At 40.3% G+C, this 26,460-nt stretch overlaps 1 protein-coding gene across 1 annotated transcript; it reads left to right on the forward strand.

Moving 5' to 3' along the window:
• The first annotated feature begins 1,202 nt into the window (after positions 1-1,202).
• On the forward strand, positions 1,203-23,351 carry Efcab1 (EF-hand calcium binding domain 1). The gene is made up of 6 exons (XM_036196963.1): positions 1,203-1,352; positions 4,031-4,189; positions 4,834-4,938; positions 13,630-13,781; positions 14,124-14,228; positions 22,058-23,351. The coding sequence occupies exons 1-6, from the start codon at positions 1,295-1,297 to the stop codon at positions 22,115-22,117; spliced, it is 639 nt and encodes a 212-aa protein (XP_036052856.1). The 5' UTR covers positions 1,203-1,294; the 3' UTR covers positions 22,118-23,351.
• The last annotated feature ends 3,109 nt before the right edge of the window (positions 23,352-26,460 follow it).

The following is a 26,460-nucleotide window of genomic DNA, read 5'->3' on the forward strand; positions in this document are numbered from 1 at the left end:
CTGTATGTGCCTGTATGAGTCGTCCAATGTCTTCTTCCTGGATGCCTGGGCACACTCTTTAATGTGTTTACCATCAATCAAAGTTGTTTCCTAAGACACCTCACATGCCCAGGGATTATGTCATTAACAACTGACAGCCACACCTACTCCCTGGCTTACCCTTCAATTCAACTCCAAAATGAAGTGGGGGGCGTTTCTATGATTTTATGGGAAGAAATCACAATATACCCAGTCCTTCTCATTTGCTTCTACTTTCTCAGTTTCTAGATTTAAGGTGGTCATTTCATATTGGTTTACAGTTCTCAGTTTTCTTTAGGGAGGCAAAGTCCCTAGTTCTTGGTTCTGGTTTCAAACAGCGTTGTAATTATTTCTACAAATAAAACTGTAAAAGAAAACCAGGTACTTCAACACTGGAACTATTTTATTTGGGGTCGTTCCTTATTCTTGGCAATATTTTTCTATTTTCAGTTTGAAAAGGACATTATGTTTTCAATAAACTGTGATTTCCGAGTAAATTTAACTGACAACCTCAACCTCCAAAGAGTGAGACAGAAGATGAAAGAGGGGGTGGGGGGGAGGATGGAGGAAGTGAGGGGGGGAGGAAGGAGGAAGTGAGGGGGGAAGGAAGGAGGAAGTGAGGGAGGGAGGAAGGAGGGAGGGGAGGAGGGAGCGGGGGGGGGGGGAGGGAGGGAGTTCTCAGCAACACAGTTCAAGTCTAAACCTTCAGACTCACTTCCGGTGGTCAATTAGTCCTGAAGAAAAATCTCACACTCCGGCAAAAAGCCCCGGTGACAGCTGTTTGAATGACACCCTTTCCCTCCAGCACTTCCACAGACCTCCTTGAAGACCCTAAATCCCGTCGTGCTCGTTACCCGAAACATCTCCTACATAATCTGCACACCTTACCCTCAGACATCTGAATGTTTACGTCGCAATCTCGAGGGGCTGTGAACCGAAAAGACAATGACAAATGGAAATTTAAAACCCCAACCTGGCAATCAACAGTTGCAGAGCGCCAGGTTGGAACTACTGGTCTGACTACTCAACCTCCAGAGCAGGAGCCAATCTGTGGCAGTCCCAGCGGTTGCCATGGCTCCTCTGTGGGCAGAGGCCTCATTTATGTCTCACGCGCCCGCCCCCGGGAGCCAATTGGTGGCCCTCTAAGGCGTTGCCATGGCCACATTATCTGTTAGGGCCGCAAATGCCAAGGAGTCTGCACCCTTTCAGCCTGGAGCTTGTGAAGAAGGGACCTGGCTCCAGATGACACTGAGACCTAATTATATGAGCACCTGCCATGAACCGAAAGAAGCTACAGAAGTTGACGGACACCTTAACTAAAAGTTGCAAGCATTGTAAGTAAGAACCAAATGCTTGAGGACCCAGGACTTCTGGGCCAGGTCTCCTTCCTACCTAGTGCCTCCTTCCTGCTTCCACCACAAGGGGCCCTCCACACTACCCCTCAAGAGAAATCTGGAAGAGAATCCTTTTCTAGGTTGTCAGCTACTCATCCAGTCCCAGGATCTTTAGAACTCAACCAGATGGCAAGCATCTAGTGTGTGCTGCCTGCTCTCCTTCACACACACTCACTAAATTCAAAGACTCTTTACCTGTGTTTATGTTAAAGAAGTGAGATGCTATGTGCCTGGGAGGTATGTGTCTTTAGCTTTAGACAGGTTGAAAAAGTTCTAGTAAAACACTAGAATCAAGAAAGTAGCAGAGCCAACGTATATAGCACCTTAATTTACACTCTAGCTCTTACTAAGGGCTGCATAAGGGAAAAGATGGTAAAGAATCTGTCCCTAGTTTCAGACACTCTATTTCCAATTACTAGTGGGGTTCAAAGGTAAAGGAACTCCTGCAAAGGACCAGACACCAGTGCATGGTACTCAAACTGAAAAACAGGGTTGTCCTTGTCCTAGAGTTTTCTGGGAGAATACCTGATATTTCTAAAATGAATACAAACATGTCTGACCAGCACACAACAGATGCTCAATTGATTGAGTCTGTTTAATAAGTTCACATTGCTTCACTAACAAACACTAAGGACAATTTAAAAATGAGTGGTTTTCCTTTGTATTTTATTTGCAGTACTGAGCACTAAACATGCTATGCAAGTAATATACCATTGAGATAAACTCTAAGCTCTGTATAGATTTTAAATTATGAGTAAAAACATGTCTGGAAAAAATATCTTGATTTTTGATCTTAAGTAAAAATTTTTACATAAATCCTAGAAATTTTAGTGATTATTAGTGAAATGTAAGTGGTATATTCTGTTCAAACAGCTACAGCTTGTGGACATCATAATCATTTAAAATGTCTTTAAATAGCAGATTGTGACACAGTAAATGAGACAGATTCATTGTGTTGAACCAGAGAAAAAAGAGTCTTAGGTGGGCAGCTTGTTAATGCACCAGCTTCGTTCAGTTCTTTAGTGTGCATGCTGAAGTAGAATCATCGGATCACACTGTTCATTTAGGAACTGGCATGCTGTTTTCCACAGCAACTTACAGCTCATTTAAAAATCTTAACAATTATATTGTTTTATACTATTTACTATTTTTTCCTTTTCCAAAGTTTTAAGCTTTCTCTTAAAATGTGATTCTTAAAGCCAGGAACCACTTTCCATCAGTTGTGGCATGTAGGATAATATACAATTTCTCTATTTTCTCTTACACTTAGACATCCTTATGTATGAAAGTATTCACCTATTTTCTTTTTGGTTTTAAATAAAATTTCACCCTCTCCACTCATATCTCACATTTAAATTAACTTAAGTTCTTTTTGGTAAACTGTATTTTAAAATGTTTTATCTGTTATTGTTGATGATCGTGCTAGTGTTGCTGCTGTTGTATAAGTGTGTGTGTGTGTGTGTGTGTGTGTGTGTGTGTGTGTGTGTGTGTGTATTTTCAAACTCAAATCACCAGGCCTCCGTGGCAAGGCAAGTGTTTGTTTGCTTTCACTGGTGTTCTTGTTCTTTTTTTGGTTTGTTTGTTTGTTTTTTTGTTTTTTGTTTTTTTTTTTTTCAAGACAGAGTTTCTTTCTCTGTGTAGCTTTGGAGCCTGTCCTGGAACTCACTCAGGCTGGCCTTGAACTCACAGAAATCCGCCTGGCTCTGCCTCCCAAGTGCTGGGATGGGAGACTGCTTGGGAATACCGGAAGCCAGGTGGTGGTGGTGCACACCTTTAATCACTTATGTTCTTAATGCCAGTCAGTATTCATTCTCATACTCTCTCATTCCTTCTCTTTCATAGTCTCTCTGTCTCTCTCTCACTCTTTCCTCTTTCTCTTGTGTGTGTGGGTGTGTGTGTGTGTGTGTGTGTGTGTGTGTGTGTGTGTGTGTGTGTGTGTGTGTGTGTGTGTGTGAGAGAGAGAGAGAGAGAGAGAGAGAGAGAGAGAGAGAGAGAGAGAGAGTTTTAAATTAAAAAGAAATTCTTCTACCAAAGTAATCCTGAACAGTTTATTGTTAATGTTCACACAACTTGGAGAAAAACCATGCTGGTTGGTAAACATGCTTAAAATTCCTTTATTAGAAAATAATTCTGATTTCAAGGTTCTGCCTTATAAATTCACTAGGACTAATGGAAATGAGTACATAGATATTTAGGAGCCTAAACTTCCAGGGAGATGCTGTTGGCAGCTGCCATAAACACTGCCAAATGCTGGCTGTCGCTGGCAGTCTCACTACAACTGTGACCTGCCCTCTGTCTGCACTGTGAGGTCTCAATCTGACACAGCAGTCTTTTGGAGCACATAGCTGCCATCATCTTTCATCCTAAATGCGATGGAATCTATTTCTATTTGGTATGTGGCTCCAGGAATAACTTACCTTCTATTAGCGTATAATGTGACATTGGTATCATCTTATTTTACTCTACGGCTGTGGCTCAGGGTATGGGAGACTTGAAAGTGGCAACCAAGCATTAGATGCTTTTGATTTTGAACATATAAACTCATTAATACAGTATTTATGTAGAGCCTAGGATTTTAAAGTGCACTTTTGTTATGTGTCCATTTTGATCTTTTACAGTTAATAAATTTGAAGTGAACTGTCTTATAACGCTTTTCTATAACTTGGTGGGAGATGTAGCGGAAAGGCCAGGGGTAGTCATTGGACTAGACCGTAATGCATTTCGGAACATCCTGCATGTGACATTTGGAATGACAGATGACATGATTATGGACAGAGGTAAGATGCACATGTGAGAGAGATTGTCAAATTCAACTGGAATTAACAGAGGTTCAAGTTTGGTTATGCTCTTGGGAGGAATCTCATGTTCTACACTTGCCAATTTCATTTGAATATATTTTAATCTTCCAAAATGTCTGGAGAAGGAATCAGTCTCCTATTCCTTTTGTGTTTAGAAAGAGATCAAAATTTTGTTGGGTAGTCTAGGTTTCATACTTCATACAAAAAGCCCCATAGTGTTCTACTTCTACTTAAATTTTCTTACATGCTAGAAAATACTACATAACAATTGAGATACACTCCTAACATGTAACAGCATAGCTTATCTTGAGAAATAAAAACATAAAATATTTTTTATTAAAAAGCTTAAATATCTAATGACTAGCATGTTTAATATGCCATTAAATTGTCATTTTACCATGTTTTATATTTAAGGAACTTTAGCTATTCCTACAACATATGAAGAGAAATTTGAATATATAACTCAAAGAGTTTTCTCAGGTTATGTGTTTCAGTTTCTTTTGTCAAATGAGGGCATGGTGACCTTGGGGCTTGAAACAGCTGTGAAATGGAGAGTGAAGTTAGGCTTGATATATTATATAAGATTAAAATCCAACACAAATATTACATTGTGTCATTTTTAGTATTTCGAGGTTTTGATAAAGACAATGATGGCTGTGTAAATGTATCAGAGTGGATTCATGGATTATCACTGTTTCTTCGAGGGACTTTAGAAGAAAAAATGAAATGTAAGCTTGCAGATGACCTGCTAGTTTATATGTTAAGATAAACATAGAAAAAGAATTTTATTTTTATAGTATTTATATTTTATAATTAACTTTATTTCACATATCAGCCACGGATTCCCCATCCTCCCTTCGCCCATCCCACTCACCCCTCCCTCCCCTCCAACCCACCCTCAACTTCCACATCCTCCAAGGCAAGGTATCCCCTGGGGAGTCATCCCAACCTGGCAGACTCAGCCAAGGCAGGTCCAGTCCCGTCCTTCTTACACCAAGGCTGAGCAAAGTGTCCCAGCATAGGCCACAGGCTCCAAAAAATCCAGCCCATGCACCAAGGACAGGTCTGGGTTTCACTGCCTGGGGGCTTCCCAAAAGTTCAAGCTAATAAACTGGTCTCATTTATCCAGAAGGCCTGGTCTAGTTCCATGGGGTTCCTCCACCATTGGTTCATAGTTCATGCCCTTCCACTAGTTTGGCTATTTGTCCCTGTGCTTCTTCCAAACATCATCTCAACATCTCTCGCTCATACAATCCCTCCTCTCTCTCATCTATTGGACTCCTGGAGCTTCACCTGGGGCTCAGCTGTGGATCTCTGCATCCTCTTCCATCAGACACTGGATGAGAGTTCTATCATGACAGCCAGGGTGTTTGGCCATCCAATCACCAGAACAGATAGCTCAGGCATTCTCTCAACCATTGCCAGTAGTCTACAGTTGGAGGTATCTTTGTGGATTTCTGGGGACCTCTCTAGCACTCTGCTTCTTCCTATTTCCCTGGGGTTTTCATACATCATGGTATCTCCCTCTCCATTCTCCCACTCTGCTCCTGATGCAGCTGGGACCTCCCTCTCCCCTAAGCTCTCTTTCCCCTGACCCTTGCCCTCTATTAACCCCCCACACACACACCCTCCACAACCAGGTTGTTCATGTAGATCTCATCTATTTTTCTGTCATTGGGTGATCGCTGTGTCTTTCTTAGGTTCCTCTTTACTAGGTAGCCTCCCTGGAGTTGTGAGTTGCAGTCTGGTTATCCTTTGCTTTACCTCCAGTATCCACTTATGAGTACATACCATGTTTATCTTTCTGAGTCTGGGTTACCACACTCAGGATGATATTTTCTAGTTCCAAACATTTGCCTGAAAAACTCATGATGTCATTGTTTTTCTCTGCTGAGTAGTACTCCATCGTATATATGTACCACATTTTGTTTATTCACTCTTCAGTTGAAGAAGGGCATCTAGGTTGTTTCCAGGTTCTGGCTATTACAAATAATGATGCTATGAACATAGTTGAACATGTATCCTTGTGGTATGATTGAGCATTCCTTGGGTATATGCCCAAGAGGGAAATAGCTGGATCTTGAGAGAGGTTGATTCCCAATTTTCTAAGAAAGCGCCATATTGATTTCCAAAGTGGCTGAACAAGTTTGCATTCCCATCAACAGCAGAGGAGTGTTCCCCTTGCTCCACATCCTCTCCAACATAAGCTATCTTCAGTGTTTTTGATCTTAGCCATTCTGAAAGGTGTAAGATGGTCTCCCAGAGCCATTTTGATTTGCATTTCCCTTATGACTAAGGATATTGAGCAATTCCTTAAAGATCTTTTAGCCATTTGCACTTCTTCTGTTGAGAATTCTCTGATTAGCTCTATAGCCCATTTTTATAGTCCTCCCCACATCTGGCCCCTACCCTCACCTTCCCTCCATCCCCTCCCCTCCATTCCCATCTCCTCCAGGGCCAAGACTCCCCTGGGGATTCATTTAAACTTGGTGGATTCAGTACAGGCAGGTCCAGTCCCCTCCTTCCAGGCTGAGCAAAGTGTCCCTGTGTAAGCCCAGAGTTCCAAACAGCCAGCTCATGCACTAAGGACAGGTCCATGTCCCACAGCCTGGATGCCTCCCAAACAGTCCAAGCCACTCAACTGTCTCACTTATTCAGAGGGCCTGATCCAGCTGGGGGCTCCACAGCCTTTGGTTCACAATTCATGTGCTTCCATTCGTCTGGCCTTTCGTCCCCGTGCTTTTTCCAATCCTGGGCTCAACAATTCACACTCCCACAATCCCTCCTCTTTCTCAACAACTGGACACATGTAGCTGCACCTGGGGCCTGGCTGAGGATCTCTGCATCCACTTCATGAGTCACTGGATGAAAGTTCCAGCCCAACCGTCAGGGTGTTTGGCCATCTGATCACCAGACTAGGTCAGATCAGGCTTTCTCTCGACCACTGCCAGCAGTCTACAGAGGATGCATCACTGTGGACCTCAGGGGACCTCTCCAGCACTCTGCCCACTCCTGTTCTCCTGTGGTCCTCATCCATTATGGTCTACCATTCCTTGTTCTCCCTTACTGTTCCTGATCCAGCTGGGATCTCCTGTTACCCCAAGCCTCCATTCCCTCAAAGCTTGCCCTTCATTTCTCCCATTCTTGTCCAGGTTGTCCAAGTAGATCTCATCCATTTCTCTGTCATTGGGTGATCCCCGTGTCTTTCCTAGGGTCCCGTTTTCTAGGTAGCCTCCCTGGAGTTGTGTAGCAGTCTAGTCATCTTTGTTTTACATCTAGTATCCTCCTATGAGTGAGTACATACCATGTTTGTACTTCTGAGTCTGAGTTACCTAACTCAGGATGATTTTTTCTAGATCCATCCATTTGCTTGCAAACCTCATGATGTCATTGTTTTTCTCTGCTGAGTAGTACTCCATTGTGTATATGTACCACATTTTCTTTATCCATTCTTCAGTTGAAGGGCATCTAGGTTGTTTCCAAGTTCTGGCTATTACAAACAATGCTGATATGAACATAGCTGAGCAAATGCCCTTGTGGTATGATTGAGCATTCCTTGGATATATGCCCAAGAGTGCTATAGCTGGGTCTTGGGGAAGAGGGATTCCCAATTTTCTAAGGAAGTGCCATATTGATTTCCAAAGTGGCTGTACAAGCTTGCATTCCTACCAGCAGTGAAGGAGAGTTCCCCTTGCTCCACATCCTCTCCAGCATAAGCTGTCTTCTGTGTTTTTGATCTTAGCCATTCTGACAGGTATAAGGTGGTATCTCAGAGTGGTTTTGATGTGCATTTCCTGGATAATTAGGGATGTTGAGCAATTCCTTAAATGTCTTTCAGCCATTTGAGCTTCCTCTGTGGAAAATTCTCTGTTTAGTTCTATAGCCCATTTCTTAATTGGACTGTTGGGCATTTTGATGTCTAATTTCTTGAGTTCTTTAAATATTCTGGATATCAGCCCTCTGTCAGATGTGGGGTTGGTGAAGACCTTTTCCCATTCTGTAGGCTGTCACTTTGTCTTGTTGACCATGTCCTTTGCTCTACAAAAGCTTCTCAGTTTCAACAGGTCCCATTGATTGAGTGTTTCTCTCAGTGTCTGTGCTACTGGTGTTATATTTAGAAAGTGATCTCTGGTGCCAATGCGTTCAAGAGTACTTCCTACTTTCTCTTCTATCAGGTTCAGAGTAACTGGATTTATGTTGAGGTCTTTGATCCACTTGGACTTAAGTTTTGTGCATGGTGACAGATATGGATCTATTTGCAGCCTTCTACACATTGACATCCAGTTATGCCAGCACCACTTGTTGAAGATGCTTTCTTTTTTCCATTTTACATTTTTGGCTTCTTTGTCAAAAATTATATGTTCATAGGTGTGCAAATTAATGTCAGGGTCTTCAGTTCAATTCCATTGGTCCACATGTCGGTTTTTATGCCAGTACCAAGCTGTTTTTATTACAGTAACTCTATAGTAGAGCTTGAGGTCAGGGATCATGATGCCTCCAGGTTGTTTTATTGTACAGGATACTATCCTGGGTTTTTTGTTTTTCCATATGAAGTTGAGTATTATTCTTTCCACGTCTGTGAAGAATTGTGTTGGCAATTTGATGGGGATTGTGTTGAAGCTGTAGATTGCTTTTGGTAAGATCGCCATTTTTCTATGTTAATTCTGCCTATCCATGAGCATGGGAGATCTTTCCATTTTCTGACATCTTCTTCAATTTCTTTTTTTCAGGGACTTAAAGTTGTTGTCACATAGGTCCTTCACATGCTTAGTTAGAGTAACCCCAAGGTATTTTATATCATTTGTGGCTATTGTAAAGGCTGATGTGTCTCTGATTTCCTTCTCAGCCTGTTTGTCTATTGTATATAGGAGGGCTACTGATTTTTTTGAGTTGATCTTTTATCCTGCTATGTTGCTGAAGGTTTTTATTAGCTGTATCAGTTCCTTGGTTGAATTTTTGGGGTCACTCATGTATACTCATGTCATCTGCAAATCAAATAGGGAGAGCTTGACTTCTTCCTTTCCAATTTGTATCCCCTTAATCTCCTTATGTTGTCTTATAGCTCTGGCTAGAACTTCCCAAGTACTATATAGAATAAGTTTGGGGAGAGGGGACAGCCTTGCCTTGTTCCTGATTTTAGTGGTATTGCTTTGAGTTTCTCTCCATTTAATTTGATGTTGGCTGTTGGCTTGCTGTAGATTGCCTTTATTATGTTTAGGTATGTTCCCTGTATTCCTGATCGCTCCAAGACCTATATCATGAAGGGGTGTTGGATTTTGTCAAATGCCTTTTCTGTATCTAGTGAGATGATCATGTGGTTTTTTTTTTATTTGAGTTTGTTTATATGGTGTATTACATTGACAGACTTTCATATGTTGAACCATCCTCGCATCCCTGGGATGAAGCCTACTTGATCATGGTGGATAATTGTTTGATGTGTTCTTGGAGTCTGTTTGCCAGTATTTTATTGAGCATTTTGCATCAATGTTCATGAGGGAGATCAGTCTGTAGTTCTCTTTCTTTGTTGCATCTTTGTTTGGTTTAGGAATCAGGGTAATTGTAGCCTCATAGAAGGAGTTTGGTAATATACCTTCTGCTTCTATTGTGTGGAACAATGTAAAGAGTATTGGTATTAAATCTTCTTTGAAGATCTGGTAGAATTCTGCAGTGAAACCATATGGTCCTGGGCTTTTTTTGGTTGGGAGACTTTTAATGACTGATTCTATTTCCTTAGGGGTTATTGGACTATTTAAATGATTTATCTGGTCTTGATTTAACTTAGGTATGTGGTACCTATCCAGAAAATTATCCATTTCTTTTAGATTTTCCAGTTTTGTGGATTAAAAGTTTTTGAAGTATAACCTGATGATTCTCTGGATTTCCTCATTGTCTGTTGTTATGTCCCCCTTTTCATTTCTCATTTTGTTAATTTGGATGCTCTCTGTCTTTTGGTTATTTTAGATAAGGGCTTGTCTATCTTGTTGATCTTCCCAAAGAACCAACTCTTTGTTTCATTAATCCTTTGTATTGTTCTCTTTATTTCTATTTTATTGATTTCAGCTCTCAATTTGATAATTTCCTGGTGTCTATTCCTCCTGGGAGACTTTGCTTCTTCCTGTTCAAGGGCTTTCAGGTCTGCTGTCAAGTCACTACTGTGAGATTTCTCCAGCTTCTTTTGTGGGCATTTAGTGCTATGAATTTCCCTCTTAGCACTGCTTTCATAGTGTCCCATAAGTTTGGGTATGTGGTGTATTCATTTTCATTGATCTCTAGGAAGTCTTTAATTTCTTTCTTTATTTCTTCCTTAACCCATTGGTGATTCAGTTGAGCATTATTCAGTTTCCATGAGATTGTAGGATTTCTGTAGTTTTTGTTGTTGTTGAAATCTAACTTTAAACCATGGTGGTCTGATAGAACACAGGAGGTTATTCCAATTGTTTTGTATCTGTTGAGATTTGCTTTTTGGCCAAGTATGTGGTCAATTTTAGAGAAGGTTCCATGGGGTGCTGAGAAGAAGGTATATTCTTTTTTGTTTGGGTGGAATGTTCTGTAGATATTGATTAAGTCCATTTGAGTCATAACATCAGTTAAGTCCATTATGTCTCTGTTAAGTTTCAATTTGGCCGAGCTGTCCAGAGGTGAAAGTGGGGTGTTGAAGTCTCCCACTATTAATGTGTGGGGTTTTATATGTGATTTAAGCTTTAGTAATGTTTCTTTTACATATGTGGGTGCTTCTTAAGACCATTTAATTAGAAAGACTTTTCCTCGTCTTTTATTCTGAGGTAGTGTCTAGCTTTGAAATTGAGATGTTTTTCTTGTATGCAGCAGAAAGTTGGGTCTTCCTTTCATATCCATTCTGTTAGTCTGTGTCTTTTTATAGGTGAATTAATTCCATTGACATTAAGGGACATTAATGACTAGTGATTGTTAGTTCCTGTTATCTTTTCGTGTTAGTGTGTGTGTGTACTTCTTTTCTTTGGGGTTTACTGCTGTGGGGTTATCTATTGCCTGTGTTTTAGAGGGTGTATCTGACTTCCTTAGGTTGGAATTTTCCTTCTAGTGATTTCTGTAGGGCTGGGTTTGTGGATAAGTATTGTTTAAATCTGTCTTTGTCTTGGAATGTCTTGTTCACTCCATTATGATGATTGATAGTTTTGCTCAGTATAGTAGTCTAGGCTGGTATCCATGGTTTCTTAGTGTCTGTATTATATCTGTCCAGGTCCTTCTGGCTTTCAAAGTCTCCATTGAGAAATTGAGTGTTATTCTGATGGGTTTGCCTTTATAAGTCACTTGGCCTTTTTCCTTTGCTGCTCTTAATATTCTTTCTTTATTCTGTAGGTTTAGTTGTTTAATTTTTATGTGGTGAGGGGACATTTTTTTGGGGGGAAGTATCTAATCTGTTTGGTGTTTTTGTAGGCTTCTTGTATCTTCATAAGTATTTTTTCTTCTTTAAGTTGCAAAAGTTTTCTTCTATGATCTTGTTAAAGATATTTTCTGTGCCTTTGAGTTGGTATTCTTCTCCTTCCCCTATCCCTATTATCCTTAGGTTTGGTCTTTTCATGATGTCCCAGAGTTCTTGGAGATTCTGTGTTATGACTTTTTTGGGTTTGGTATTTTCTTTGACTGATGAATCCTTTATTGTATTCTCTACAGCAGAGATCCTCTCTTCCATCTCTTGTATTCTGTTGGTTATTCTTGCATCTGTTTTTTCTATTTGTTTACTCAGATTTTCTATTTCCAGAATTCCATCTGTTTGTGTCTTCTTCATTGTTTCTATTTCCCTTTTCATGTCTTGAACTGTTTCCCTCACCTGTTTCATTTCTTTTTCATGGTTTTCTTTAAGGGATTTATTGCTTTCTTCCAATTTTTTATTTGTTTTTTCCTCTATTTCTTCCAATTTTTGTTTGTCTTTTTCTCAATTTCTTTATTGATTTCTTCCACTTTTTTATTCATTGTTTCCTCTATTTCATTTTTCATTTTTTTCTCGAAAGGCCTCTAGCATCTTCATGATACTATTCTTTAGGTTGTTTTCTTCTGCTTCTTCTGTCTTGTGATGTTCAGGTCCTGCTGTTGGAAGAGAGCTAGGTTCTGGTGATGCTGTATTGCTCTTTATGTTGTTGTATGTACTTCTGCCTTGAGGTCAGCCCAAATCCTCCTCTAATGGGTATAAGAGATGCCTGTGTCTGAGTGAGTTGCTGTTGGCCCACTTGGTGCTTATTGTGTCTGTGTCTCAGGGGACCCTTCTGTGTCTAATCTTAGCTCTTGGTCTAATTGGAGCAGGCAGATTCTGTGTATCAGGGAGCTGCTCTTAGATCAACCCAAGCTAGTTGATTCTGTGAGTCACAGATACTTTCTTGGTATTCTCAGGACTCTCGATCCAGTCAGAGCTGACTGATTCCGTATTTTAGGAAGCCTCTCTTGGTCCAATGAGAGGCAGGAGGTTTTACTACTCAGAAAGCCACTCTTGGTCTAATGAGGGCTGGCAGATTCCCTGTCTGCTGAGGTTACTCTTGGTCCAATGAGAGCCCTTTGTCCAATGAGAGCTCTCTCTCTAGGTCTGAATAGAGCTGAGGGTTGGTTTCTAAGCCTCAGGAAGTGGCTGAGGTCTCAGGAAGATGGGGATGGGGGCAGGGCGTGTAGATTGCAGGGCCTGCTGCTGAGGGGTCTTGGTGAATGGGGAGCCTTCCAGCAGGAGCCTTACTTGTTGGCCGGCTACTGGGGCCAAGTTGGCCAGGTGTTCCCGGGGAACAACTGGGACCCATGGATCAGCAAAAGCTTTTAAAATCACTGTTTCCAGCCCACCAATAAAGTAGGCTTTGATTGGTTGGTTGCTTGGTTGGTTAGTTGGTGAATCTTCATTGGAGAAAATTTAAGTCAATAAATAATGGGAGTATATTAATTAACAGGAAAATCAAGCCATTAAAGGAGTGTCATGAAAGGAAGCAGCACAGGTTGTGATCTACAGTCTAACCATGCACCAGTACATTCATGTTCTAAGTAATTTATATTGATAACAAACATTAAACCAGAAAACACAATTTAAGTTCTCTACTTCTTAATTCTTAACTGATGGAGTCATACTTCATTTAATATAATTAATATAAACATGCAATTGCTTTTCTATGTTTCCAGTCAGTAATGCTCAGGTTAGTGTTCCTAGGAATTTCTTTTAGTAGTCAGTTAAAGAAACATATAGAGAGAAATGGGAATATTTCCCATGAAAGTAGACTAGCATCAAGTTAGTAGCCAAATAATGAAGCAATAAGATAAGATATGCCTCCATTCTGACTGCTTTATCAGAAGAAAATGCTACCTTAGTGATAATTGCAAACACACACACACACACACACACACACACACACACACACACACACGTGTATGTGTATGTATACATATATAATATATGTAATTTTCTTTAGATTGTTTTGAAGTGTTTGATCTGAATGGTGATGGCTTCATTTCAAAGGAAGAGATGTTCCACATGCTGAAAAACAGCCTTCTCAAGCAGCCCTCTGAGGAGGACCCTGATGAAGGAATTAAAGATTTGGTTGAAATTACACTTAAGAAAATGGTAAGTATGAGTAAATTAAAATTTTTATATTGCAACTTAGAACAGAAGTAAGAATTCAGTGATGATGATTTCTTCTGCTTAGTTAAATGAGTGGACTTTTGCTTGTTAGTAGAGTGATTTCTTAGAGCTGCAGGTGTGGGTCAGTGACAGAGCACTTGCCTAGCATGTGAGAGGCTCTTGATTCCATTAATAACATCTTGTCCCCCCCACAACTACAAAACTTTATTTTTCAATTTGCCAACCTATTCTCTCATTCTCCTACTAACATCTGACTGTGAAAAAGAGTGTGCATTTGCAGCAAGAGTGCCATGTGCTCACTGACCCAGGATGCTCACCTCTCAGGACCAAGACCATGATGGGAAGTTGTCCTTTGCAGACTATGAGAACGCTGTGAGAGAAGAGACTCTTCTGCTGGAAGCCTTTGGGCCATGCCTGCCTGATCCAAAGGTAACAATAGTCCTTTTTCCTTCATCAAAATATAATTTAGAAGAGTCAACCCAGGACTTCTCAGCATAGTGTATGGTAGCCAGAAGAATATGATCATAGAAAGACCCCCATAGAAGTGACAGTTTGTTTCAGGGTACTGATACAGCCCACTTCATTCTTAAATGCATTAATCCATGTTAGAAAGAATTAATGAGGTTTAACATGTGCCAGAAGCCCAGAGAAAAGGCTTAGTGGCTCCACTGGAGGGCAAAAAGCAACATGAAAATTGTTATACAACATTGCAATAGGTATTGTATCATTATAATAATATTTAATGAGTTGCATGGTGCTTCTACTATGCCAGGTGAGTCATAAGCACAATACCTAATATCACCTAGTTTATAGATGAGGAGTCAAACTTAAAGGATTATTGCATTTTATCAAAGGTAACTTAACTAATTAGTGGAGTACCAGGACAAATATGCTGGTGCTATTGACCATAGAGAACTGGGTAGAGTGTGGTGACAGGCAGGAAAAAGAACATCCATACCATCTATACCACAAGAAGATAGGAAGGCTTATCCAAAGAACCAGGTTTCAAAGGAAAAACAGCTCAGTAAAAATGGGGAAATAATCCAGGCAAAGGAAATGACACATGTATGAAAGAAATGGAGGAAGGGAGGGATCAGGGAGTGTATTACAAAAGAACCTGGTGTATATGTGGCTAGAGATAAAGTAGCAAGTGCCTAGAAAGACTATGTCCATATAGCCTGCATTTGTCTGGAAAATGGTAAGGATGTGTTGGGGATTTAACAGGCAAGTAATGCTGTTTATGAATGTCCATATCCCCTGAGCTCTAGTTTGTATCTCCAGCTACCAACTCAAGTGTCTAGTAAGATATCTTCTAAAAATTCCTGGTTCCTATAAAATTTGCATCCTCTCCTGTTTCCCCAGTATCATCAAATGGTGTCCTGTTTCCAGCAATTTCAGTAACCTGAGAGCCATGTTTGTTTTCTCTGGCACTCTGAGCTACTCCTTCAGCATTTAGCTTTAAATATGGCCCATGCCATTGGCCACCATCATTGTCTTATCTGAATTATCAGCTTTATTATCCCTACTGATTTCTTCCTACTGCCTTTCTCCTCCTACACCCACTGTATTTTAAAATACATATTGCACCATGCCCTACCTTTGTCCACACCCTCCAGTGAGATCTCTAGATACAGATTCTGTATCTTGTCTCTCCATAAACATCTCTTCCCCTTCTACATTCTCTTAGGACATTGGAATTGGGGCAATAAACTCTATGCTCTTCCCCTCTACCTGCTGTGTCCTTCCCAGCTCTTCTTAAGCCTCAGAGTACTAGTCACCCAAGATCACTAGATTTACTACATCACACAGACAACTTTTGCCTCCTGACCCCTGCTTCTCTGTGCTCAAGGTTCCTTTTTTTCCTTTTTATTATTTCTTACACAGTACTTATTTGTATGCACACTGCCTGTCTCACCACATAAATGTGAGTTTTTTAAAGTTAGAAAATGGATTCATTTGACCATGTTTTTGCACACACTTATATATTGAGTGCACAGAATGGATGCCTAGAAAAACATGCATAGGTGGATGGAGACATAGATGGATGGATAGAGGGATGAATGCATGACCTCAGAGGTCCCTGGTAGAAAACTCCGAGTCTGTCTCCCTCTCCTGTTCAAGAACAAGTTATTTTCTTCCCAACATCCTCAAGTTATTTCCTGGCTAGGAAAACCTTCCTGTTAGGATTCTAAAGGCTTAAAAATGTTTCTATCTTAAAAACAAAACAAGAAGCTAGAGAAATGTCTTGGCAGTTAAGTACGTGTGCTTATCTTATAGATGGCTCTAGTTGGTTCCCAGTGCCCAATCTGCCTGTAACTCCTGCTACAGGGAGATTTGGTGCCTCTGACCTTTGCAGGTTCCCACACTCCTGTGAATGTACCCCTCACAGAACACTCTCTCTCTCTCTCTCTCTCTCACACACACACACACACACACACACACATACACACACACAAACACACAGTTAAATATAAATCTTTTAAAAAGCAAATGGAAATAGAAGGATGGAAGGAAGAAAGGAGGCATAGAGGGAAGGTAGGTATTCACTGAGTTTTATAACTACTTCTACTTGTACATCTATCTACATGTCTTGAAAAAAATGTCCAATTTAAGACTGTGTCATTCTTCATCTCCTAGAATCTTGTTGCTGAGATCACCCTGTCCCTCCCTGCACCCATATATAAAATCTCATGAATGTCCTTGGGTCCTTGGCTGGGCCTAAGTCACTAGATGTCCAGAGTTCAAAGTTGTTGATCACCACTGAAACCTCATACCAGAACTATATTCCCAGTTCCTGGCCTCTAATAGGTTGAAGCTACCTCAGTGCAATCTTGAGAGTAAAAAACATATAAAGAGGTTCTCAATGCCCATTGTATTAGTCAGAATTCTCTAGAGCACAGGCTCTCAACCTGTGCATCATGACCCCTTGGAGGCTTGAATGACCCTTCCACAGGGGTCACCTAAGACGTTCAGAAAACACACATTTACATTATGATTCCTAACAGTAGCAAAATTGCACCTATGAAGTAGCAAAGAAAATAATTTTATTGTTGGGAGTCACCACAACATGAGGAACTATATTAAAGCATCACAGCATTAGGAAGGTTGAGAACCACTTTGATAGAGAAATAAAATTTGTAATACCAAAAAAAAAATGTGTGCATACACACACACACACACACACACACACACACACACACACACACACAGAGGATTTTTTGTAATGGCTTATACTCTGGGGTCCAACTATCCTAATAATGACTGTCTCTTGACAGAAGGGCCAAGGATTCACAAAGCAGGATATATCATCTGATCTTCAGTATACATTGGAATCCCAAAAAAGTAGGTTCTAATCTCAGTGAAGAAATCAACTAGCCAGGGAGAGTGAGCGCAAGCAGACAAAGAGAAAATTCTTCCTTCTTTCATGTTTTTTATATAGGCTACCACCAAAAAGTGTGTTTAAGAATTAAGGTGGGTTTTCCCACCTCAAACAATTCAATCAAGAAAAATCCCTCACAAGTATGCCCAGAAATTTGGGTTTTAGTTACTTCCAGATGTAGTCAAGTTGACAACTAAGAAGAGCTATCACAAGTCCACCCTTGTCGACTTAACATAAATTGTTTCTCCTATGCCATGCTTAATTTTCAACCAGCTAAGGCCATATGACTAATCATAAAAACGAGGATTATAATTAACATAAGGGGTTTTGTAAAGAACATATTTGTGATTTCTTTCCTTTTGATGATCATATACATGGGAAATAAGTATCTTCCTATCCTGTGTGAAGGATCTATGGACATACTTCTTCCCTAGATGTCTTTCTTACCAATTTTCCAATCATGCTCTTTCCAAGTCCCTGCCCATCCAGTCAATCAAATGTCTATGGCCCATGAATTGGTGAACAATTACATGTTTGTCCATATATCCTTACAAACAAAATGTATGAGCGTGTGATACCTGAAATCTGCCCAGGATAAAGATTTCCATTTGCCAGTGTCTGTTAGGATACTTACACACAGGATTGTAATTCTGTAACTGTTTACCTTTAGGTGGTACCTGTATACCACCTGTAAAACAGGCCCTAGTTTCTTCTTCTTCAGTCAAGTGATCATAGGACACACCACATGAGTCTACAGATGCATTCTAGGGGGCAGATGGCACTGTAACAGGAGTAGAAACCACAGGCATTTGAGCAACAACATCTTCATGTAACTTGCTTGTACCTGCAGGACCTGCTTGGTCTGATCATGTATATACCACTTCCAGTTCATAATGGATTGTTGCTGTGAATGTTCTGCTTTATGGCTTGGTGGATCAGATAACACCAAGATTATGACTGTCAGCTCAGGATTCATGGTAACTTGATGGCCCACTGACAAATGTTCAGTTTCCACTAAGTCCCTATAGAAGGCCGAGAGCTATCCCTCAAAGGGAGAGTAGTTGTCTGCAGATGGTGGTCGAGCCTTCCTAAAATATTGCAAATGGCCCCTCTGTGATTCATCTTTAGGGGCCTGCTAAAGGCTCCAAACAGCATCAGTATCTGCCACTGACACCGCAAGTACTATTGGGCCTGTTGGATCTATGCTTCAGATGGTAGCGTAGACTGCTTAGCAACCTGGACCTATTAAAGAGCCTTCTCCTTCTCCAGCCCCCACTCAAAACTAGCAGATTTTAAAGTCACTTGGTATATATTGTCAAGTAACATATCCAAGTGATGAATGTTCTGTCTCTAGAATCCAAATGGCCTCTAAATGCTGGCCTTCTTTTTGGTGGTGGGAGCAACCAGATACAACAATATATCTTTCACCTTTAAAGGAATACCTCTGTATGCCCCACACTACTGCATCACTAAACTTTTCACTGAGGTAGAAGGCCCTTGAGTTTGGTTAGAGTTATTTCCCATTCTCTGATGAGCATATGTGTTTTCAACAAGCCCAAAGTGGTTGCTACCTCCTATTTACTTGGTCTAGTCTGCATAACATCATTAATATAGTAGACCAGTGTGATATTTTGTGAAAGAGACAAGTGATCAAGATTCTTTCAAACTAAGTTCTAACATAGAGCTAGAGAGTTAATATATCTTTGAAGCAAAACTGAAGGTATACTACTAGTCTTGCCAACTGAAAACAAAAGGTTTTTGATTGTCTTTATGGACAGTTTACCAAGAAAAAGGCATTTGCTAAATCAGTAGCTATATACCATGTACCAGGAGATGTGTTAATCTGCTCAAGTAAGGGCACCACATCTGGCAAAGCAACTGAATCAAGAATCACTACTTGTTTAAATTTTGAAAATCAACTGTCATTTTCCAGATAGGAGACTTAAGGGAAGAATTAAACCACTACCCCTGCACCTTTCAAGTCATTGATGGTGGCACTAATTTATGCAGTTCTTGAGATAAAATGCTGTCTTTAGCTCACTGTTGTCCCTGGCAGAGGCAACTCCAATTGCTTCCATTTGGAATTTCCAACCATAATATCCCTTACTCTATAGGTCAGAGAACCAATGTGAGAATTCTACCAACTTCTCAGTATTTCTATCCCAATTATACATTCTGGAACTGGGGACATAACTACAGGATGAGTTTGGCAATGTACTAGTCCTATTATGAGTTGTACTTGAGCCAAAATTCCGTTAATCATTTGACCTCCATAATCCTGTCATGGGTGGCCACAATGCTTCTTGAGGTCTCCCAGAATCACTGTTAATTCTAAACCAGTATCCAATACACCCTGAAAGTCCGATTGTTTCCTTTTTCCCAGTGTAAAAAGGTCATAAGTCCCTCTGGGGAAGCATTCAAGAAAGGCTAACAGTAAAACTCTTATTAGTTATTTTAACAAAGACCTGGCTGTGCCTTCATTCAAGGGTTCTGTGTCTACAAACTGGCTCAATTCAGGTAATTGGCTCACAGGCCTCTTGCCACAATCCAATGTAGCTTTTCTTTCATTTGTTTGAGAAAATTTCTGCATATACAGATCAAACAAAAATGCAGTGAGCTTCTTATCTATTTTATGACTGGAAACATCATGACCAATTAACCAGTATCAAATATCCATATAAGTTATTCCATCATAAAAATCAATTTTTCCATGCTACTCACTATAGAACAGGTATTATGGACATTGCTTTGCCTATGCTACCTATTACAATAACTAATATCACCTTGTCTTTGGTGATTCAATTCTGCCTACTTTCAAGCTCAATTAAACCCATTAAATTTAAATTCATCCAACTGCATAGCAATGTCTCTGACCCCAAAGTCTGGCACAAAGAAAAGGGTGAAGACAAAGCTCTTTGAATGTGCTGGCGCCCCCTCACCATTTTGTGTCTTATAGGAAGGATCAGTGAAGGACGTGTCTTCTGTGCCTTCTCATTATGGAGAATTAGGTTTTACACAGCATACCCACTCTAGCATTGCAATTTCCCTGAGCCTTCAAATGCCTTCATCATCACTAAACTAAGGGATATCAGACATCTCCAATTCCTTTTCAGGAGGCCATTTTTGACAAATGCTTCTAGCAACTATTCAAGCAGATTTTTTGGCACTTTTTTTTTTTTTTTAAATTCTGTGAGCTTCCATATCAAAACTAGAATCTCCACTCGGTGGGCTTATATCAATAAACTCAGCCTGATCTAGTTCTGTGTCCCTCCCACCATTATCCTACATACTTAAAATCCATTCTCATACATATTCCCCAGACTTTTACTTAAATGAATTAGCAAACTCATTAAGCTCTTCATTGGTGTAGCACATGCCTCATAGACTACACTTTCTATCCCCCATTTAGGAGCCTGTTTAGCCTTAAGTCTGGTCATAGGTTGAGAGGCAACTATTGGTGGGACCTGAACGACATCAGTACTGTCTTTCCTGGCATCTCCTTCAGGGAAATTCAGTGTTGGATTAACATATAATAAATGACAAATGTCCTTATGTGGAAAATACAGTACTTCAGGGGGTAGGAGTAAGGAAACATCATCTGCTAAGGATTGAGAGACTTCTTCCTCAGAGGAAATAAGTCTTTGAGAATCTGAGGGGTCAAAGTTCTCAGCCCCAGTATGATACGCTCACACATCTGCATCCCAAGTTATAAGATCCTATTTACCAATTAATGCCCTTACTATAAACCCCAAACCCTTCATGGCTAGGACTTGAATTTTCCCTGTAATTCAGCCAAGCCAGACTTACAATGAGGGCTTTGGCTTGATTTTCTTCAATTTGAGCTCTGTGGCTGCTGGAGAAAAGATTCTCTTCCAGGGCACACTTAGAAACCTTTAGACTATTTATACACATTTGGAGGCAGTCAGTTTTATCCCTCAGTTCACTGCTATCCTTCACCATATTTTGAGATGCTAGAAGTTGGTTAATTTATCACACAGTTCATTCTTTTCCTTGGTCAATTCATCTACTGATGCTAAGAGCAACCAGTCAGCATCATTATTTTCCTTATTTTTCCACAAATTGTCACAAGTTTAATAGACAGAATTACTAAATTCTTTGCTTCTCACAATAGGTAAATCAGAATAATCAAAAGCATCTATTTCAATGAGTTTGTTAAATAGTTTACAGTATAAATTTTCAGAGCTCTCCAAGCTTCTAGCAAAGGTTTCAGTAACTGTAGGTGTTGGCAAATTGAAAAGCCTATTCCAGGTACTTATATTAATTCATACTTACATTTCTGTTGCTCTAGAACCATTCCTGGCACCAAAATCTGTATTAATCAGGGTTCTCAAGAGAAACAGAACTGATTAAATATATATGGTATTTATTAGAGTGGCTTATGGCTTGTAGTCCCACTATCTATTAATGACTGTCCCCTAATAGAAAGTCCAAGAATCCAATAGTAGTTTATTTCACAAGCCTGGATGGCTCAGCTGGTCTGCAGTACTGATGGCATCCCAAAGAAGTAGGCTTGAATCTCAGTAAAGCTATCAACTGGCCAGGGAATGTGGGAGCAAGAACACAGAGAGCAAAAGCTCCTTACTTCCATGTCCTTTTATAGGCCACCACCAGAAAGTGTGTCCCAGATTTAAGATGGGTTATCCCACCTCAAATAATCCAATCAAGAAAAATCTTTTACTCAGCAGCTTGGTGTTTAGTTAATATCAGATATAATCAAGGTAATAACCAAGAACATCTATCATACCCACCTTCCCTGTGAATATGTCTCTACAGCCATTAGAGAGGCACATAGAGTGCTTTTTTTTTTGTTCTGTCTCTTTTTTAAGTCTATACTAAGTTCAGCAATTTTATCTTACAGAGCCAGATGGAATTTGAAGCCCAAGTATTCAAAGATCCAAATGATTTCAATGATATGTGAATTTGTAAATGTACTGTTTTGAGGAAGTACAAAAGAAGCACATTAAGTTCATCTGTTCTCAGTTCAGGAGATGCTGTGGTGAGATTCAGATCATTTGTATGTATTCTATTTCAGCCCTTCTTCAGAGATGCTGGGTTTGGCAAGAGACGTTGACATTGCTAGAACATTTTACCACATGGACTCTTTTAAGACACATACCTGTCATAAACCTCCAGATTAATCAAAGCAATGAACAAATTATGTGGTCATCACTTACAGAGTCTTCATGTCAGAAATATTTTGAGTATACAACTGAAATATTGTTGAAACTACATAGCTTCCTTCATAGCAGTAAATGATGAGGATGATACCCACAGAATAAGAACATGGCGGATACAAGGGGTTATAGCAATATGAAAAACAATTAAGCCCGTTTATTATGCTTTCTTCTGTTATATAAGGCTTTACTTAACCAGCTCATAGGCATTGCAGGGCAAAGATTTTGTCACACATACCTCATGGCCACCATGGCAGTTAGCATTTTGCATGTAATGGGCCCTCAATAAATATTTCAGATTGGACTGAAAACAGTAATGTTCCATACAATTGCCTCCTGTCCAGCAGAGAGAGAGGTCTGCTGAGTCCATGGGCCTAGTGTTCAGTTATTCTCCAGATAAGCAGAAAGAGAAGTCTGCTCTCTCCATAGGCCAGCTTTCAGTTAATCTCCAGAGGCATGCTTAACCCCTGCATTGCAGTCAGATGCCAAGGCCCTCTCTGCTATGACGTCTAGTGTCACACCACTCTGACCTTGCTATAGTCCCTTTACTACCACCGTATGCAATGCAGTGTCATGGTTCCACACCGCCTGGATTTCCAGTGCACAACCCCTTAATAGGGATCATATCATATTATATCCTAATGATGTCTGACAGATGTGGCATCTTGAAGGCTCTTGTGGATGCTGTGGGCATCATGGGGCACTGAAATAGCTCCCCTGCCCAGGTCTCTGTAAACTCCCTTATGCCCCTTGGTACTCACAGGAGAGCAACTGAGAGGGACAACAATGTGGTACCTACTTCTGAATATACAAGCTCTAGAGCATTTCCTCTTCCTTGTTATATATGCATTATTAAGTTTGTGCAAAGGTTATATTGTATACAGAAATTGACTATTACTAATAAGTAGAATAAGCAATTTTATAAAATTAACTATATTGATATAAGGGTCTTTACATAAACATTCTGTATGAGAGTTATAAATAATAAAATACAATGTTCTTTATATTTCTGTCTTCATTCATTCATAGGGAAATGTTAGCCAAAATGATATATAATTAAGGAGTACAATATATATATATATATATACAACTAAGCAATTACTACTGAAAGTTAAGTAACACATATCGTCCAGCATGTCTAGTATGATTGTACTGAAACTGCATCTCTTCCAGACGCTGCCTTGGGAACACTTTTCAGGTTGTTTAGGGTATGTCTGAAGCCTGACTTGTCTTGCCTTCAGTGTGTCAGTGCCACAGCAAGCATCAGGTCACTGTGTACATTTAAGCTATTCTAGTGTTTGCTATTATAATGACTAACAGTGAGCACCCGGCAGGCTCATCTCATATCTCACCTCTGACTCTCTTGGAATGGATTTGAAATGTAAATTGTTGTATTGAGATCATGTGTGGTCCTGTGGTTCTCACAAAGCTGCTCCTGGACAATGAGAACATCGGTCTCATCATTGATAAGAGCTGTCTTTCCACCTCCTCTCCAAAACCATGAATGATTTGTATCATTTATTTTATCACTGTAGCTGTTCTCTGCATTTCCTAGTTTGCTTCTACTGCTGTGGTAAAGATCATGATGAAAATCAACTTTGAGAAGAAAGGGTTTATTTCATGTTACATTTTCAAGTAACCATCCATCAGTGAGGGAAGTCAGGGTAAGAACTCAAGCAGAGCAGGAATCTGGAGGGAAAACTGAAGCAGAAACCCTGGAAGAATGCTGCTTACTAACTTGTTCCTCGTGGCTTGCTCAACCCAATTTCTTATATCACCCTGAAACACCTGCCCAGGGGTAGCACTACCCACAGTGGGTTGGGCCCTCCCACATCAACCATTAATCAAAAAAGTGTCTCACAGACTTGCCTGTTTTATGGAAGCATTTCTCCAATCCTAATTCCAGATGACACTGGTTTGTGTCAAGTAGACCAAACCTAAACAACATACTACGTCTAAATTTGTATTGATTGTATATTGAGTTCCATGTGAATAACCCTCCTTTTTATATAAAATTTAAATATAAAAACAATATGAATAAAAATCCCTAAACAAAGTCAGTAAACCTTCAGATGATGCTGGCACATGACTCAAAGGGCACATATGCCTTTTCCATTGGCTTCCCAATATGCATGGAAGCACACCCTCTGTGATAAAAGTTTCATACACCAGATGAGTGAAACTTTTCCTTGTTACTATGTCAAATTTATGGGAATCTCTTAATTTCATCGCTGTGTCAACTCCAATGATTTTAACCAATGTTTCTTCACTTGATACCAGGCATATCTAAACACACAAAGTTCTTTGGAGAACCAGCTTTCTTCCTTCTGGCCCATCCCTAGCCATCATTTCTTGCTACTCAGCTTGGCTTGACTTACTACCAATGACCAGCATTCAAGCTAGTCCCCTGTCAGCTCTGGGGTGACTGAGCTGGGTAGAGGAAAGATTTACAACTGGACAGGTTGGAGCACCATTCTTTTCATGGGCCCCTTAAGGCTTTTGCTTTCCCTTTCCTACTCTGTTCTTTAGAACCATCAAAAAGCCACTCCAGGCCCTTCTAGGATAAATACACGCTACCCTGAAAGCAGCACAGAGACTCTGTTTGGAAAAGTACTTTTTGGTACCTACAGCATTTGAAAACCACCACTGAAAACTGGTAGCCCTGCATTCTTCCTCACAGGTATCTCTGTGTACAAGACAGTACTTGTAGGAAACTAGCTTGCAATTGCTCACACCATGAAGTCATCCAACATGCATTAGGTTACCACTTTGGGTGACACAGTGAGAGTTGATGTGGTCTAAATCCATTTTCTGGTCTCTCATCTTTTGTGTAAATAATGACCTCATACCAGGCATTGGCTGTATCATTACCTGTCATGGGGTTCATGGGTGATAACCCCTCCCTTCCAACACATACAGGTACATCTGTTTAAACCTAATGTTGATAAGAGGAATAAAAATCAAATATGCGGGTTGGTTATTTAGCTCAGTGGTACAGTGCTTGCCTAGCAAGTGCAAGGCCCTGTGTTCAATCCTCAGCTTAAAAAAAAAAAAATCAAATATGATACAAGCATGACAAGTAAGTTCAGCCACAGCTGAGATCTTAGTGGCTCCTTAGGAATCATCATAACTCTTGCCAGGGCTAATGATCAAATTCCACCAACTTTGACCAAAAGAGGTTTGGGAATTGTCCTGTGGGCAGTGGAGAGAGAGAGAGAGAGAGAGAGAGAGAGAGAGAGAGAGAGAGAGAGAGAGAGAGAGAGAGAGAGAGAGAGAGAGAGAGAGAGAGAGAGAGAGAGAGAGAGAGAGAGAGAGAGAGAGAGAGAGAGAGAGAGAAGAGAGAAGAGAGAAGAGAGAAGAGAGAAGAGGATGAGAAGGGAGAAGGGAGAAGGGAGAGGGGACAGGGGACAGGGGAGAGGAGAAGAGACAATAAAAGATCCAGAAATATGAGTGTATTATTTACAGTTTGAAAAGCTGTGACTTTGGTGTCATGTTGCCTTCCCAGTTAATGAGGCAGGTGGTCACTAGAGAGATCTTCCAACCTGTGTTATCACACAGTTATCAACCCAATTACATATGGAGCACATTTCAGGAAACATGCTTATTTCATGGGGAACATGAAAGCTATCACAATTGAGATGCTTTGGCCAAGGTAGCATCACCCTTGGTTGTAATTTATAGCTTTCTCTGTATCTCTTGCCTCCTACCTAGTTTGCCAAGAAAGTATCCCCCTAAGACGCATATTCTCTTGTTTACTTTTACTTTCCTTCTGTCTGCTCAATTTCAGACTGGTCCTATTATATGGCCCTCGACGGGCAGGCTTACTGGAGTAGAGGCTTGTCAGCTTAATAAGTGTATGAGTGAAATACAATCTGCTTTCCCCTTAAAGTGAGATACAGCTTCCTATCTTCTGTCCACAAGTGGAGGGATACTGAGGCCTTCACAGCTAGGAACTGCATCACATGGAATATGGAACAACAAATGGCCCATGAGGATAAAGGCAGAGAATACAGAAGTCCCCTTGGGAGCTATAACCTTCTGGGAGGAGCTATCTGCTACTTACACTAGCAGGGAAGTACAGAATAGA

Source organism: Onychomys torridus, chromosome 8 (genome assembly GCF_903995425.1).
Source record: "Onychomys torridus chromosome 8, mOncTor1.1, whole genome shotgun sequence".
Classification (NCBI taxonomy): Eukaryota; Metazoa; Chordata; class Mammalia; order Rodentia; family Cricetidae; genus Onychomys; species Onychomys torridus.